The 19,010-nt window shown below is 40.7% G+C and overlaps 1 protein-coding gene and 1 long non-coding RNA gene across 3 annotated transcripts; both read right to left on the minus strand.

Annotated features, from left to right (window-relative positions):
* Positions 1 to 2,319: 2,319 nt before the first annotated feature.
* Positions 2,320 to 6,135, minus strand: LOC105039339 (transcription factor GTE7). The gene is made up of 3 exons (XM_010915471.4): positions 3,294 to 6,135; positions 2,994 to 3,183; positions 2,320 to 2,893 (listed from the first exon to the last, which is right to left on the minus strand). The coding sequence occupies exons 1-3, from the start codon at positions 4,836 to 4,838 to the stop codon at positions 2,805 to 2,807; spliced, it is 1,824 nt and encodes a 607-aa protein (XP_010913773.1). The 5' UTR covers positions 4,839 to 6,135; the 3' UTR covers positions 2,320 to 2,804.
* Positions 6,136 to 7,918: 1,783 nt separating this feature from the next.
* Positions 7,919 to 14,580, minus strand: LOC105039340 (uncharacterized). Of its 2 annotated transcripts, none has more exons than XR_003799918.2 (4): positions 14,348 to 14,580; positions 13,582 to 13,635; positions 11,143 to 11,333; positions 7,919 to 10,828 (listed from the first exon to the last, which is right to left on the minus strand). It is a non-coding gene; the product is annotated as an uncharacterized lncRNA (long non-coding RNA). The 2 variants fall into 2 exon arrangements; XR_012135431.1 differs by having other exon boundaries at positions 7,919 to 10,525; positions 10,626 to 11,333.
* Between the last annotated feature and the right edge of the window lie 4,430 nt (positions 14,581 to 19,010).

Consider the following 19,010-nt stretch of genomic DNA (forward strand, 5'->3'; position numbering starts at 1 on the left):
GATACCATGAGATTTATGTAAGAAAAAAAATATGCACCAGAGGATTTTTATCTGTAAGATTTCTGTCAAAGTGTTTTGTATCCATGTAGCATTTTCTGCTGGTATGCGAAATGACTTGTATCATTAACCGTACCTGAAATTATCGTGATTGAGGTTCGGGGATATAAATTCACAAAGAATAGAAAAATTCTGAGTTCTTTTTTCATTCAATTTGGTGCAATGATTGAGCACATGTTGTGACGGTCACCGAACAGTTACCGCAAACATTGGGGGTAAAGAAATAGTGGGGGTAAATATGTGCGTTGATCTTCCAATCGCTGCGTCGCATGATGTTTCCCATAGATGAGATAATGTTATATGATCTCCGATTGTACTACTTTATTTTACCTTTACATCCGCAATCCCTTGCCGACGAAGCATCTGTAGTATCCTCTCACTAAAAGCCTTTTATGACATTCTTCTATAGTCTACCATTTAATACCTTTTAATCAATGATCTAATAACCGAACGTCCAGTGCTCGTGACAATTGTGAAGAGAATAAAAGGTAGGGCTTACTGTGAGATCTGCTTCACAAACTCAAATAAGATTTATAAGCTTAATGATTTTGTACAAGATTTCAGCGTTCAGCAAACACCTCTTTGATAAAGGTCATGAGATTGTGAACAAAAGAATAATGTGGAGTACGATACACAATGCAGTCATCATTATACGATTTCTAGAACGCATGACTCAATGCATGCTGTCTGTCGACCTCATCCAAATAAAAAGCAACGTCAACCACGAGTCAAGAGAATATAGTAATAATAATAATAATAAACATCATGGCTAGGCACGTCGGACACCATTCACCTGACGAACCACTTGATCTCCCCATAGCGCCATCTTTAGGTCAACATAAACTTTTATTTTTCCCTCTACAGCTATTCTCACCAACCATACATCTCCCCAATACTCCAGTGGACCCAAGAATCTACCCTCCCACCGAATCCTCGCATATTCGACAGTTGACATGCCTTTACCATGAAGCTGGAGCTCAAGTTGCTTTTAAGATCCAGTCGCAGGTTGACAGATGACCCCAGGCTGTTGCACACCAATGTACCAAACTTGGATGGGCTCACAAGCAACCAAAATGGGATTTTATTAGTAGGAAAAATAAATTACCAGCAATAATTATGCGAAAGTTACTAATAATTTTACCACATTATTAACAATAGTTGCATCCTCACTTTACCACATTTATACGAACATTGGCCTCAGCTGTGCGACAACAGTAAGTACGTTACCTGTAATGCAGAGGCATGCAACAGCAATAAAACAACCAACTTCGTATCACCACCAGATTAACTCGCACCACATCATTATCATGGTGCCGCATCAACCACCAGTTAATTTTGATTACAATAAAACCAAAACTCTATCGCTTCCCTGGCAGCTGAGACAAGTCACATGATATAGCACCATAACCCAGTAATATCCAAAATGTCTGGGAGAAAAGGCAAATTCAAAATCATTCTGAGATCAAGATATGATTGAAATCTTGACTATTAATTCATTTGCACGAATCAGGGCATAATAAAGCAAACAAACTTCCAAATCCATCAGCAAAAGTAATGAACAATACCTAAACATTTTTCAAAAATATTTCCAGTAACCATTACAAGCTGAATGATAGAATCTAGAAAATTTAAAGAACATATACTTCTTGTGAACAACACCCCCTACCCCCAATATACACACGTACACGCCCCCCACCCCCCCCCCAAAAAAAAAAAAAAATCCTATAACATCAAATCACGGAATACTAGCAACCGCCGTGACTTGATCAACAGCAAAATAACAATCCAACAACAAATGATAAAATCTAATCTATGCACCACTACAGATCCGTAACAAGAGATAGGCTTATACCCAGCTGCCGAAGCATAACGTTACAACAATATAGACATCGGAATTAAAACAACCTTAGCAACCAAATGAAACATCAAGTTGAACATAATTTACACACAGACCAGATGTTGCAAATTTGTTGGATATAACGATGTAATCCAAACAGAAAGCTTATACCAAGCAAGGGATGACTACCATGATAAAAGCTAAAAGACGATACCAGTATTCTAAAATCTTCACCCATCCAAAAAACCTAAATGGACAACCACAATTTATGCATGATCTATCATAAAACCGACAATCACTCGGACCACTGACATCATAAGAAAAATAAAAATATAATACCACTTGCCCTTGGAAACCACCGAAAAGACACAAGCCACCGAAAAGACAAGTCAGCTAGTCTAAATAGAGAATCAGTGAGGTTCATCTGAAGTAAATAAAATAAAATCCATCTGATTTAGTTCAAAGTTCATAAGAGAAAGATGTACCCTCAAAAGGATATCTGTTAGTCAATCATAACAAACATCCATATCCACCATGCCCAGACCCAGATTAGGTCATAATTTTGCAGCATAACATTTCGGTTGAAAAAGACATCATACACCAAAATTAGCTACACCTGAAAGAACCCATAACCAATGAAACCAAAACTATAAGCCCTAGACTAAAAGCTCAAACTGAACAAGAGGGAATTCAAGTAGAACCCATTCTAAAGGCTCTACCTACCGAATCTTCTCCACTTTCTTCTCTTTTTACATATGGTACACCTGTGCCATCAAATTACCCACCTATCTATCCACTCCTACCTAAATCACACCTGACGAGAGGGAAAAAACCCACAAGCCCTCAAATTTCTGTAACCCTACCCATGCCCTCTCACATACTTCTCGTCTACTATCAACTAAACTTGTTGTTAGTTTCTCGGAGATCCCATGCCTACAGCTGGAGACTGTGCATCATCTTCATCGGAATCACTCCCTGATGAGCTACCTGAATCCGAATCTGAACCAGGATCAAAGCCATAGACAACAACTTAATTAGAAGATCCCTGCAAGGATAGGTGCATGAATAAAAAAAGCATGAGATCATTGTTGTTGTGTACCACTTGATGATGAAGAGTTGCTAGTGGAGCTGCTGGAGCTGCCGGCATAACCAGCATCCTTCTCAATCTCCACAGATGGATAATTGGTGCAGGGCATCTCATCACCAATATCAACATCCTCCTCGACTATGTCTGCCTTCTTGCTCTTCTTTGCTGCTGCCGCCTCTGGCGTCTCTACTGCCATTGGAGACTGCCAACATCCATGCAGAGGGAGGACATGTTAATAATAGTGTCAAGAGCAATGGAAAGAAAGATCCTTGAAATTAATATCCTAACAGAGGAAAGGGTATTCTTCATTACCCTGTCACCGCCTTCAGTGATCACCATGGTTGAAGGTGGAGCAGCAGAGATCGGGTGGCTGGCCATGTCCTGCCGCTTGATCTTGCTCATCATCTTCTTCAAATTGCACAGGAACCGATCAAGTTCCCAAAGGGTCTCCGTGTCCATTGTCTCAATGTCCAACTCTATCTCATCCCCCTGCTGTGCTGGATCTGCATTCCTCTTCCTCACAATCTGCAGGACCTGGGACATCTTCTCCTGAGGCAGGCTCTGGAGCCCCAGGCTCAGCTTCGTCTTCTCCTCAAAGCTCATTGGTCGCTTATTTGGGCATGTTGCCTTTGGCTTTGGTTGCTTCCCCATCATCATTCTACCAACAACTGGATGCTGCTGCGGCTGGGGCTGGGGCTGCGGCTGCTTAGCTTGAGCAGGGGAAGGTGCTAATAGAGGAGTTGGCATTGAAGTTGGAGCCGGTGCTGGGGGCAGGATCATAGGAACGACCGGCTCAGGTCTCATTGCACTCTCGACAATAGGAGCACGAGACCAGGAAACGGCCCTATGACCCTCCTCTTCCTCCCTGGCAATGGCGCTCTGCTGCTTCTCATACTTCTCGTATGCAGGGCAAAACAGCCCTTCAAAAAGCCGGAGGAACTGATCAGCGAGCTGGTGCACTTCATGGCCTTCTGGATTGTAGAGAAGGGCATTGTTAAAGGTCAATCTGATGTCAGCTGCAAACTCCAATGGTGACGGGTAGAGACCTTTGTTGAGCTTAGATTTCACGGTACCAAGGTCCATGGGGTGCTTGATGATCTGGAAGTAGTCATGGAGGCCCATGCCCACCACATCCACAGGGGAATTGAACCAGATGCTCTTCTTGTGCTTCATCAGCTTCGTCAAGATCTGGCCGCACTTCTTCATCATGGCTGAGCGGAGCTTATCTGAACCTGACGCTGCCGCCAGCCGCTTTGGCTCCCTGGGAGAGACCACCGGCAGCAAGGTCTTGTTTCCGGAGATCTTCTTCTCCTTGGTCGGGAAGAGATCGGAGGATCTGGCGGCCAGTGAATCAGGAGGCTGGACGTGGTTCTGATGCAAGGCCGCCGCGGCCAAGGAGGTGACCTCCCGGCCGCCGCAGTAGATCCCAGATGAACTGAAGCCGGCGGATCTGGCGGAGGACTGGAACTCTCTGGATTCGATCCGGCTGCTCAGGCTCCGGACCTGCTCCAGCTCCGAAACCAGCCTCCTCTTGAGCTCCCTCAACTCCCTCTTCGAGTAGGTCGAGATGTTGAACGTGATGTAGCCAGCCGAATCCCGCCGGTGGTTAAGGTTGATGCATTTCCGGTTAAAGGACGACGAGTCATCCGACACCGCGGCCGCGGACGCCGGCACCTCCTCCGGCTCCAGTGGGTGGAACTGGCCCGTATGGTCGGAGACATGGTCTCTGCCGTTAGGATTAGGATTAGGGTTCGGGGCGGGTCTAGGGTTAGGGTTAGAATTCGGGGTTTTCCTCATATAAACCTTTCTGTCTCCCCAGTACGGCTCATTCCGGCTGGCCAGGAGAGCAGACGCCATGCACGGCGGCGATTCCCCTCAAATCGTCCGGGATCCGACGGTCTAGCTCCGATCAGGGGCCGCCAGGGTGCTGGGAACCATAGAAGAGGGCAACTGTTCAACGGAAGAAGGCCGGAATCAAGGGAGAAGGGCCTCCGTAGCGGAGCTGAGAAGGGGATCTGCCCCCTTTGGGCGGGAGGAAGGGGAGGGGAGGGCGTATGGGGGAGAAGATGGCGAGGGAAAGAAGGGCGAGGGTTTCTTGGGAGGACGAAACCCTCAGCTGGACGAGGAGGAGGGGAGGGGGGGCACCGCCTCTTAAAGACAGCGAGATCTGCCCGGCCAAGCCCCGCGCCGGATCGGGGCCGTCGGCTCGTGCTGATAGGGGAATCGGACGGGCGAACGGTTTCTCCCCTGCCCGAGGCGGTGACCGTCCCATCTGTCACGGACGGCGAGGATATCGGGCTGGGGTACATGTGGCGCGCATCCTAGCGTGGACCACGTCCCATCTTGCCCCGGAGGATTTTCATTTGGTTTTGGATTTCGCGTGAATTTGGGCCGCATGACTCGTGCATTTGGGGATAGGGATCCCCTTCCCCTTCCCTCTCTTTCCTTTCCTCTCTCTCCAAAGAAATTGAAATTTTTTTAAACAAGAAATTTATCATTCCATGTAAAGGACCGGCCCAGGAGAGGCGGTAACATGGAACTGATGCAGCTCGCTCCATAGGCGGGAAAATATCTTTCCAGAAATGACTGGTACACCCAGAGTAAGAGAACCAAAGCGTCGACTCAACTCAATCATGCGGGCCCCGATCCATGGAAAAGGTATTGGTGGAAGGTTCGATTTCGACGGGTAGGTTCCCGGGTCTCCAAGTAATGCCTCCAGTAGTATCTAACATATAGTAAATACGGTGACAGGATCTTCAACCGGTAACCAGGTCAGAGAGACGGTTACCTGGAGGTGGGGTTACCGCAAACATGCAGCCGGTGGCCCAGTCAATACCTGGTAATCTGGTGGTTACTTCACCGTGCAGGTGACTATAGCGGAATGAATAAAGTTTCAAAATGAAGCAACAACAAACGACAGCAGACGCGAACGTGGCCACGTCACCCATTGGGTGACGTGATGGGATCCACCTCGGGTATCTGTACACGTGGAATCACGGACGTGTCCTACCACACAGTACTTTTCTACGTCTAACTCTCTGACGAGCATCTGGATTCAGGTGAAGTGCCATTGGAGGAAGGATAGATTGTGAAGGATGGATAAAGAGATTGGATGGGTTACAAAAGAAATGATTTTTTTCTGTTTGATATTTAAGGAATGAAAAAAATATATTTATATAATAATTTTATCAAATAAAAATATTATTATTATCAATTTATAAAAATAATATATCAATTTATAAATTTATAAATTATAATTATATAAACATTTAATTTAATTTAATTTTTTATTTAATAAATAATTTTAAATAAATTAATTGTATATGGATAAATTTATTCATATATATACTAATTATATAAATAACTAATTAATTTATAATCTAAGTTAAATATTTAATTAATTTTATATAAATAGTTAACTTAAAAATCGAGATAATTTTAATTATTTATTTATAATTATAAAAATTATGTATTAAAATTAAAATAACTATTTAATAATATAAGATAAATAATATAGATAAAATTATATATATATATATATATATATAATGAATGAAAAAAATGAATTGACGTTCGAATTTTGTTAAAAATATTAATGATAATAAATTTATCAAAATAAAAAATTATCTCAAATATTAATGAACTGGATGGATAATTTTTTCTTATCATCTATTCATTCTAAAATTTCTTAGATCAAATGATAGATGAAAATTTTCATCTTTCTAATCCCATTCTTTTTTTTTTTTTTTTTTTACGACACCGACAAACCAATAATGTTAAACTTTCATTAACACATGCATACGCAGAAAATTTAAAGGCATAGCCTCCTCACATCCATTGCACGCGTAAGCTGCCCTTCCAAAGCCAAACCATGCCATCATAAATGGCATGGCACCGACCATAGCTACGTGCTTGAGAGAAGATTGCATCGTCCATGTCAGACAAGTCTAATGCTATCACTTCATCAAGCAACAAACACCTGCGTTCCAGCACATAGCTAGAATTACACATAACATTAACTACAGAACTTTGACAATACGCCGTAATTGGTTAATGTAACTTAATTTTATAGTCCTCATTGGCTATAATCGACAGCAATAATTCTACCTAATGTAACAAAATTCATTACTGCAGCCTCGGTTTCCACGACTTGTCCTATAATAACATTGGCTGTAAAACAAGTTGCAACAGTGAAGATTATGGCAGGTTCTGCCATAATTACTAAATTAACTCTATCAAACAAAAAGAGGCACTTAGTGATCCAAACAAGATCATCAAGATGATCTTAGATCATCAAGATGATCTTAGATCATCAATGATCCTTATCCTGAGATAATTTAATTCTAGATAATCTAAGATCACTACGTTTGATATGTGATGTTCCAATGATTTAATATTTTCTAAATATTCATGAGTATCTACTTGATATTCTATAGGAATCTAATATTATTAATCATATGATATCAAAACTATCCATAATATATATTATAAAATATTTTTATTAATCATATAAAATATATTATAATAAAATATTAATATATTGATTAGTAATATGTTCCATCAAAATATTTTTATAAATCCTATAAATCATTAATTCTATAAAGATCTATTAATTGTTATTATAGAGTTAATAATTTTTATTTTATTTTTAAATATTTTATTTTTAATATTAATATTTATTTTGATTAGATAAATAAGATAAATAGATATAAAATATTAAATAATTTTATTATAAAAAGTGCACGATAAATACTGCCAATGCTTAAGACTACAGAGGAATTTAAATTTTCACAGCACTAACAGCCACTTCTTTACCATGACACTTGTCAACTAACAATTGGATCAAGCTCGAAATGCAGCCCATTATCGCTACCATGATATTGGATATCCGACCACAAAAACAAATATCCCATCATAAAATTGAACGGTAGTTTGAAAAAAAAAATAATTTAAAATTACTATCATATAGAATCACTATAATACAATTAAATATAATAATTTCATCATCACCACTCATATTTATCTTGATTTTACTAAATGCCCCTTAATTGGCTCTGTCTGCTGAACTACTGCATCCAGGTACCTATGTCCAAATTAACGCAAAAGGTGCAAAAAGGTTATGGCTGGACTCATATAATGGGCCTAGGTTTGCCAGTGCCTTGCAACAGAAGGTTACACCATATCAAGCAAGGTGTGGTTTGGCATCAGCTGCAGACTAACACACTACGGTTCTCTCATTGAGCTGGATATCAAATCGAAGCGGTTCGGTGCAGGTTAATACCGCAATGTAAGAGGTATCTCGATCTACATTCATAATATGCACAGGATGTTATAATTTTTTTTAAAAAATTGGAGCATTTTTATCATTCAAAATTTTCAAACAAAAAAGACAATATGCAAACATTAAATGTGCATTAAAAAATAATTAGACAAAAATATCTCTTATATTATAATATCTCAGACCATATTATTACATTGTAGATTGTATTATGCCATCGGATATCATAATTTTTTTCAAAAAATAACGATATTTTCGTCATATAAAATTTTTAAATGAAAAAATCGATCTATAAGTATTAAATCCACATCGGATTTTCTACGTTACCTGCAGTGCACAAAAAATTTCTCATACAAATAAATCACCCTTGAGACCATCCATGATGATTTGTCATGAAACTCTACCAGGGATATTAACTTATGTACTCAAATGTAGTACTTATAATAAATCTGAAAGTCCAGCTGATATGTACCTACCAGAACCAATAAGCATCTAGCTGCTGTTGGAGACCTGTAACCAAAATTCGTAGACTCGATACCGATATGAATCTATACTAGATTGGACCGGCACAAACTGACACAGGCAAAACAAACAAACCGAAAGGAGAAAAAAAAAAGAAAGAGAGAAAAATAGAGAGAGAAGGAGAAAGAAAGAGACAGAGGGAGGAAAAGCAATCAGAGAGGCCATCAGACAGTGCACTCCACGCATGCGATGCTACAGACGTGAAACAAAGACAATGCCCCTATTTCACGAGCATTTTTTTTTTAAATCCAAAAAAATATAAAGCTCGCAATTGATTTGCCGACTTCACTATTTTCGATTTTTTTAAAAATAATTCAAAAAATAAAACCAGCAAATCGATTACTAGCTTCACTATTCATCATCATTTTTTAAAAAATATGATTAAAAAACAAGAACTGTCGTCCCTGTTCCGCAGCTGTGGCTCCATTCGCACAAGTTCCGCAGCCCAGTGGCTATGGCGGCCACCCGACAAACTCCAGCGGCCACCCAGGAAACTCCAACAACCCCCCCAGCAAACTCCAACAGCCCCTCCATCGGTTGCACCTTCCTCCGATACATCACTCCCCCTCTTTCTCTTTCTTACTCGTTTAAAAATCTTATCGAGCGATAATCCACAGCGAGCCACCGTTGATCTCCGATTACGTCTCTACCTCTCCTCCTCTCTCTCTCTTCCTTTCTTTCCCTCTCTTTTTCTCTCCCTTCTCCGGTATACCATTTTTTCCATCCGAACAATCTCGATTCCCCACCGGTCCGGCTCGATATAAGATGTACCATCCGGTTCGGATGGATACAGAATTCTTTGCTCATAACAATGTAGCACCAATGCATTTTGACACTACTACTCGTATATGGTCAGTCACCTAGCATTTTGTGACTTGTGAGGCACCAAAACCAGCCACTTCACGAAAAACATAAATGAAGCCTATTTTCAGAATACAGAGTTATAGTGCTCTGTATAAATTCAGTAGAATGCTGGAAGTAACCCGAAACATGTGACTGCATAACACGATTGCATAATTACGATGCTTCTCTGGTATATAACTATAGGACAAACTCAACATAAAAACACAACAAACAAAATAAGATAGCTGTTATTTTAGAATTTTGGAAGGGAGAAAACCATTAGCCGGTGTGTTAACAGAGATTACCAAACTCTAACCACAAAACCAGTCATTTCTCGAAAATCCTTTGAGTTTATTAGGCTTGTGATTACAAAAAATAGTAGTGGTACGCAAAGGGTCCAATGTATAGCTAAACAATTGGTGATGACAAACTTAAAATTAAAAATTTTAAAAACTAATATGTTTGGATAAACATTCATGTATTGAAATCTCCTCTCTTTTAAAAAAAAAAAAACACATACATGCATCAGCATCATAAGAACCATAGAATTTTTTTTTTTCCCTCTTGCAAGGGATGAAAACTATAAACTTGGGATATCGAGAACCGGATATGCCAGTACATAATAGGATCCCATATATCAGAAAACCAAAAGAAAGGTACACAAGCATAGATGTGTATGTTCATGAACAATAGCATGTTTCCACGTACATCGCTAAGTACACAAGAATGTACCAGCACATGTAAATGTGTCTTATTTACTCATGTGGATATGTAAATGCAATTATGCATACACATGCATCTAACAACTTCCTCCTGCCTCTCCCCCAGATAAAAGGAAGATTGGACAGAGGAATATTGATCCAAGAGGTTCAGAAATTGGGATCTTTTCTTTTTTTTTTTCCTGAAAGTAGAGATACAGCACAAATTCAACCAAGAATTTGATATCACTGGTTTAGGAATGTATTACGAGTATATGAAAAGTAACCGTTTTCCAAACATACCAGCACGTTCCAGCACGAGCTCGAGAATTCAGGCACTAGCTCATGCTTGTCAAGAATTCGATCTGTTTCAGCTTTTGCTTTTATGTTGGAACAATATATATATATATATATATATATATATATATATATATATATATATATATATCCCGCAGATCTTCTTCTCTGGAATCAAACCAGACAGCAATGCATTGAAAATAAACGACCTGAGACCAAGTTGCAACAGGTCTGAGCCCAGATTAAGGTATATATGTTAATTTTCTGTACCATGCTAGTCGCATTTTAATACCTTTGAGGTAGCCAAAGTCATATTATATTTATTGCTCAGCAGATCTAGAGTAAATATGCTGGCAACCACAGTCTACATACACAAATATATATATACATGTGTGTGCATGTGCGTGCGTGCATGCGTGCGTGTGCGTGTGTCTGTTACATCTCTAACAACAACAGAAAAGATAAATATAAATCAGTACCTAGCTTGAAGAAAGCTAAAATTGTGTTCATCTTAAGAACTGACCTTGCTAAAAGGCAGCAGATAACAGTAAGCCTTCCCTTTGAATGCTGTGCACCTGGTCCTATGAGGTATGTCATGCCTTTTTCTTCTCGACTATTTATTCTCCAATATCATTCTCTTCCTTTCTGTTTCATGCCAATCTCTCGTATTGAACAATGCATGTCCTTATTGCACTTTGCTATCTACCTCTTTTCCTGTAGTAGAACAAAATTCATCTGTTGCCATTCAAAGTACAACAAAGTAATGTATTTCAACAAATTTGCAGATTTCAACTTAGCCAACATCTTAATCAAAACCTCATTTAAGAGCAGGAGTTGCCAAGGAAAAAAGGCTGACTAGATTGCAGAAGGAAAAATCATAAACTTAGCAGTCATACTGATATGCACATGTATACATACGTACAAGACCAAGGGGAAGAAACAGTAACCAGTCATAATTAACAAAACTATGTGATAGATTAAGACAGGCATGTCGAAAGCAAAATAAGCCAATAATCAACAACTTCTGTTATCATCACAATCATCATAGAAACAGCTATTGCATTATTATATGTAGGATAGCAGAAGAATCAGAAGTAAAACACTGCACAATATAGCTTATGCTATGGATCGCAATTCCATCTTACAATGTTCTTGATACTGGTGAGGACTAAGGATTTGTCTTGAATTGTACAAGAAATTTTTATTATCAAAGCAACTACTAGTGCACTTCCATGTTAAACACACTTGTCTGCATGCATCATACTATACTTTCAGATTGGTCTCTTGTGAATGATGATGCTTTAGTTCCCAAAAAATCACCCAAATGAAAGTAATTAGGTGCAGCTAAATGCAAGATTTTCCATTCAAAATAGTACTGACAAGTACATTTATTAATTCACCATGGACTTGATCTGTAATATGTATAGTAACCAGTAACAAATTTAATCAGGCTACATGATTGAACCCCTAAAATAACATCTTAAAAACAAGAAATAAACTGGATTTGCTGCTGAGAGATGCGAAAGATTTTATACTCACAATATAGTTCAGCAATTTCGACATTTAAGAAATGCAGCATAAACAAAGTAGTTTGAACAATTTGTCATTCATGAAATATCATATACACAGTCATGCTCATATTGTAATGAAGAACAAAATTATGGACGGACGACTCCAACTTATAAAACACTGGGTTTATCAACAGACTGAACTAACAGCCAAATGGAGTTCAGCAGGCATGCATCACACTGTGCATTCACAAGAAAGAAATAAGGAAATGTAACCCAACATTCCTAAGCAAGAAACTAACAAAGCATAGTTTTAAAAAGCCCAATGTTTTCTCAACCATGTTGCATAATGGATGATAGACCTTGTGTCATTGATGTCAATGCAAAGAATATCTAAGACCAAGATTTAAAAAAGTGACACCGATCAGCAAGCCCATGGATCACTAATGGTCACAGGCCCAAACCCTATAATATAACTTGTCATAAGGATCGGTGATGAAATCCACCAGGAACAATAACCTTGTAATTTAAAGTAATCATTTTTAAGTAAAGATAGTAAATTTGAGAGAGATCCTCTTATTGATGGAATTCAACATTGACCTCCATTAGCTACAAGTTAACCAGACTAACAGCAAACAGGATAGCTACTGACTGTACATACATCGAAGGGTCCTTCCTTGCCCTTGTTCTGTCACTAACAGACTAACAATCCTATAGATGTTTTTTTTTGCATAAAGCAATCCCAGTTAAATTATAAATCTCATACATCAGGTCAGCCAAAGAGCATTTGGAATGAAAATTTCCTGTGAGTTCCAATAGAATAGTGATTAGTGTAATTTTGACATCTGATGTCCTCTACCTATCCACTGATGACACTCTAGATATGTTTGTGATGTTTAGTCACTCACTGATGTCAGTGGCATTAGATCATTTCCCCGTGCAACATTTTCTAGTTGGTAATCACTGTCTTCTTGAAGAGTGCCCCCAAATCAGTGACACACCAACTCCATTCTAATATTGATGACCATATGTCCAGAAATTACTCCAAATTTTAACTACCTTCCTACTTGATTAACAATGTGTGCATACAAGTTTGCGAGTTCCTTGTCTTCTCAAAATGACTAACATGCACCTTGGAAGGCAAAGCTCTACAACCTCCTCCACTGTTATCACCAACTGGATTGTAGATCATATAAAAATAGGCATTCCCAACACTTCCAAGCTATGCCACTCAGCCCCTCTGTAGATAGCAAAGTGAATTTGACATCAGATTCAAGGAAATCCTTGCAATCATCATTATTCATACTTGATGCAGACAGTGAATGATATTGAGTCTGGACTTAAATCACCTTATTTAGGAAATTCGGTATGTATTATCCCTTTGTCCTAGAATCATCAGGAGCATGACATGACAATCTCTAATTATAGTCCAAGAAACAAGAGCAGCATCGTACCTCATCAATATCAGCAAGTATAAGATTGCCATCCTTCATGCTCCAATGCGACATCTGTTGCAAAATGTATATTAGAATGAACAACCAATGGAAGAAAAGAAAAAGGAAAAAAAAAACAAGCACAAGCACAAGCACAAGCAACAGAAATATCCTAGGACTAAGCACTGAACCCAATGATGCCCATCCTCGACGGCCTCACCACTAAGTCCCAAACCACAGGCTAACGAAGCAAGGAAGAATCAAAGGAATAAATTAATGAAAACATTCTCAATTGTCACAGAACTGGAATTGTCTGTGAGATAAACGGTAGCCCTTTTTTCTGCCACGATCTTCCATAAGCAAAAGTTTTTGCTGTTTGGCACTTGTTGTGACAAGAGACCAGGTCTTGTTTTTTCTTGATAAGGATGTGGACAGTAAACTCGAAACAAATATACATCTCACCGTGTCAGAATACATGATTTAAAGGTGAAATATTTAGAACCATGTTTCGGATTTTGCGCATTCAAACCAGCTCAAGACTTTGCAATTAATTACCATTTTTTAGAGAACAACCGTTTGGGGAAAAAAAGAAAGAAAGAACACGACGGCAATGGGAAAAAAAAAAAAAAGTAAAATTCATGGATATCGAGCAAAACCCAGAGGATTCCTTCACTCGAGGGAACAAGAAGCTTTAAGGCTTTCGCCAAGATCTTCGCCAAAAGCCATAAACAAAAGGACAAATCAAGTAGAAAATCGAGAAATATCAAGAAAGAAGAAGGATTTCGACCGCAAGAAAGGCAGCCGGGTGCTTGCGAGCATCGGAGTCGCCGTCGGTGATCTCCGACGGAGCCCGGAGCTCCGGCCTCGGCATCTCAGTCCTCCCATGAACAAAAGAAAAAGGATATAACTAGTACGGAAATCCGAAACCCTAGCCCTGGGAAGAGGTCCGGAATCCGGATGGAAGGGCCAGGAAAGATCGAGAGAGATGATGGACGAAGAGAGGGATAAGCAGGTGGCCACCGCTAACTAGGGTTCTCTTCCGTAGCAGGATAGAAGGGACCCGTGGACCAGGACCGGAGACGTTCGGATGTGAACCGATCGGGACCGGACCGACTAACTTCTTGAGTTAGGTTTAGATTTTTTTTTTTAGATAAATTATACTAACGTCCCCTCAAATTTAAGCCAATTGCATTTACCCCTCCTATATTTTAAAAATTATCAAACGGATTCTTAAAATTTTTAAAATATTCTAATGAAACTCCGACAGCCACTTAACCACCAATAACGCAAAAATATTCCTCCATCATGGAGACTGTTTGAAATAAATTTGGACCACGCCGCTCTCAATTTCAAAAATTTTGCAGTTGGATTTTCATCCTCCTGCCATCTTTTCTCCGACAAATTTCAGACGACCCACTCACACAAACCCATCCTTCCGTCGTCCTTCCATCATCCTCTTTTCAACGAGGTTTCCGATCTTTTGGTCTGCGTGGAGCCCCTTTCTTCTTGGCGAGCCGCTTGAGCAAATTATTATTATAATTATAAGTTCTTGCATTCCGAGCGGTAGCTCCTGTTTCATCTTCATCCCCTTTCGCAGCACAACCTGTCTCAGAAACTCGGATTTCCATCTCCTCATACCCAACTTCTTCCAAAGCAGCATATGCTGCATCTACCTGAGCATCAAACATATAGTCATAGTGCAAACCAGCCTTTGCATCATACACTCCACGATTTGGCAGGAAAAGAGCATAATTAATATATGTATTATTGGGGTCACTTTGGTAAGACAAAAATGGATATGTGTTGATAAAGAAGGAGGATTCAGTCTTTGAGAATTATTGGATGGATGTCTGATCAGGACACCATCTCTTGAGATTTTTTCGATACTGTGCGATACAGCAGGAAGAAAGAAGAAATAAAATAAAAAAATAATCAAAATATATAGATCAACCATAAAAAGACTCGTCTCTACGGGACATGCAAACTTCACTATAAAAAAGAAAGTTTACAAGAGGAGATCTTATCCTCAACCCTCGTACACCCAATTTCTTCCTCATAAAAAATTTTCCTCACAAAAACTCTCTCTCTTGAAAGACCCTCCGAACCCCTAAAGTGATCGGCATCTATTGTTCAGGATCCTCCTGCTCCTTCTCTCTGAACGACGTGCGCTCCTTTCTTTCTTTATGGGCTCCATACGGCGCGTCCGCAGCAAAATCAGACCACACTACCTTCTGTTCACGCATGGCCATTTAAAGGCCCTAAACTGAGTTAAACACGTCAAGAATCCCAAACAACCCCAAATAATCTCCTGGATCGTCGGATCAAGATCTAGATCAACCCCGACCATTTGATCGCGCTTCGATCCATGGAATAGTATCGTGGACTGGAAGAAACGTCCGAAAAACACCTAGGTGATCCACGCGGTCCGCCATTGACCGTCCGATCCACGATGGACTGGGATATAGGTGATCGTTATCGTAGGTGGTCAAAAATAAAAATCAACTCAAACTATATAGATAGGGTGAGTCAGGATCATCTCCACAGGGATTTAGGGCGATTATCTTTTTTCTTTTATGAAAAAAAAATAAAAGAGAATTGATTGCAGAAGGATTAACAAGAAATAGAATAGCAAGAAATCAAAAGTATAAATTAAATTATGAAAGCAAATAATTCAGAGAAATAATTCAGAAATTCTGAATCTACCATGCAAAGAGATTTATTTTTTTTTTTATATTATAATATTTAATTCTTATAATTATGATATTCGTATAGTTTATCTCTAAGGGATACGAACTGTATCAGTAGATCACAGCTCGTCCTATTGGAGTATAAATTATCTAAATTCAATTACAAGATCTAAGATTTAATCTCACATTCTACGATCTATCTCTCCAAAGTACGTATCGTATCCAGGAATCATGGCACGTCAATAGAGGGTATAGGTCGTGTAGGCTGGATCAATACCTCAAAAAAAAGTAAAAAGATATGAAATAAAAGCAAAATTTTATTGCATAAAAATTAAATACAAAAATAAGAAAATAAAAACCCATTTACAGGCTTCATCATATTCCTGGATTGAAGGGATTTAACCTCGCATCAAGCTCTCTAGCTCTATAATCTCTCAATAATTGATTCATAAAGCTCTTTAATTTTTTTTTATTTTTTCTTTGCTTTTTCTCTGATTTTTTTTCTTCTCTAAAGCTTATTCCCAGACCCTCTATTTATAGGTGAATTTTTTATATTTTTTTGATAGAAAAAAGGAGTCCTAAAACCCTTAGAAAATGTATTGATCTCCTAGGAATATTCTTGACCGTCAGATCTGGATTGGACCGCTCTGATCAGCCCAAAAATCAACCTTTTACTCCTTATCAAGGTCGGATTCGATTTTGACTGTCCGATCATGCTTCAGATGAGATCTGGGCCGTCGATCAGCATTTCTGATCTCCTATTCAAAGTCGAGAGCATTCTCAACCGTTGGATTGCATGATAGATCACTTCTGGACCATCGGATCATGCAAAATCTCCTTTTATAAATCGACAGCAAACATGGATCGTCGGATCTGAATCGGAATGAATGTCAGCCGTTGGATCGCGTCCAGAATATTTCTCTCATTGTGAGCCGTGCCTGTGAACCACATAACTATTCTCATGGACCGCGCCCTGGCTCTGTGGACTGACCGACCGGTCCATCGTGCACCAGAGACTATTTTTAGATTTTTTTAAGGTATTTTGGCTCTGTTTTTCCTCCGATTTTCATCTGAAAAATTGAAAAAAAAAATGTGCATTAAATTTTTCAAAAATTGCTCTTCATTTTGGTGCTTAAATTGCTCAATTAAATTAACATCTTATTTTTCATAAATATATCTAATTTTATATTTTTTCTAAAATTACTTATTTTTTAAAAAAATTAATAAATTCATGAAATTAGGTTTTTAAGAATATGTTAACACCATAAATTATCAAAAATATTTATAATAAATATAAAAATATACCACTTATCAACGGGCCTGCGAGCCGCTGCCACACGGCAGCCGACGTGCCGTTGACGGCCGCCTGGGCCGGGATGGCAGGCCTGCATGCCGGGGCCTACAGGCCTGCATGTCGGGCACAGTGCCAGCATGCTAGGGACGACCGTCTTGGCCGGGATGGCGGCCCGCGGCCGTGTGGGTCCTGTGGGCCTGCGGGCCGTGGCCACACGATGGCGGCATTCCACGGCCGGCGTGCCGGGGATGGCCGCCTGGGCTGGGACGGCAGGCCTGCGTGCTAGGGCCTGCATGTCGGGACCGACGTGCCGGGCACGGTGCCGGCATGCCGTGGCCGGCGTGCCGCGACCCACGTGCGTGTTGGGGCCTAGGGCTGGGGCGGGGCGGGTCGGGCTGGATCGAGTTGGGTCAGGCTGGGGCTGGTCGGATGGAGTCGGGTCGGGTCGGGTTGGGCCGAGTCGGGCCGGGATGGGGCGGGTCGAGTCGGGTCGAGTTGGGCTGGGGCGAGTTGGGTGGAGTCGAGTCCGATTGGGTCGGGCTGGGGCGAGTCGGATGGAGCCAAGTCGGATGGACTGGGGCAGGTCGGGTGGAGCTAGGGTGGGTGGGGTTAAGTCCGATCCGGTCCGTGCCGGGTCGGGGATGGTAGGGTCTAGGCCGGGTCGGTTTTGGGTCGGGCCGGGATGAGGCGGTTCGGATCAGGTCGAGTCGGGTCGGGTCGGATCGGGCTGGGGCGGGTCGGGTCGGATCGGGCTGGGGCGGGTCGGGTCGGGTTCGATCCATGCTGGGTCGAAGATGGTAGGGTCTGGGCCGGGTTGGTTCCGGGTCGGGTCAGGATGAGGCAGGTCGGGCTGGGTCGAGTCAGGCTGGGGCGAGTCGGGTGGAGCCGGATCGGGTCGGGGCGGGTCGGGTGGAGCCGGGGTGAGTTGGGTCGGGCTGGGGCGGGTCGTGTGGAGCCGGGTCGTGTCGAGCTGGGGCGGGTCAGGTCCGGTTCGGTCTATGCCGGATCGGGGATGGTAGGGTTCGGGCCGGATCGGTTCCGGGTCGGGCTGGGATGAGGCGAGTAGGGCTGGGTCGGGTTGGCTTGGGGCGAGTCGAGTGGAGCCGGGTTGGGTCAGGGCGGATCGGGTGGAATCGGGGTGGGTTGGGTCGGGTCGGGTCCGATCCATGCCAGGTCGGGTCGAGTCCGGGGAGTGTCGGGCTGGGCTAGGGCACCCAAATTATTATAATTGTTGCATATTATTATAATTATTATATATTATTATAATTATTATATATTATTTTTTAGTGTTACTGCTGAAGTTAGTTAATTATTTGACTGATTATTTTTTCACTAATACAATGCACATTGCTGTTACTTGTTACAATTAAATTATTTTATATGCTATTTTGTATGTTGCTAAAATTATAAATAAAAAAGATATTTTTATTTTTAAAAAATTTATTAAAATTTTTGATCAAAAAATTTTA

The sequence above is a fragment of the Elaeis guineensis genome, chromosome 1 (genome assembly GCF_000442705.2).
Source record: "Elaeis guineensis isolate ETL-2024a chromosome 1, EG11, whole genome shotgun sequence".
Classification (NCBI taxonomy): domain Eukaryota; kingdom Viridiplantae; phylum Streptophyta; class Magnoliopsida; order Arecales; family Arecaceae; genus Elaeis; species Elaeis guineensis.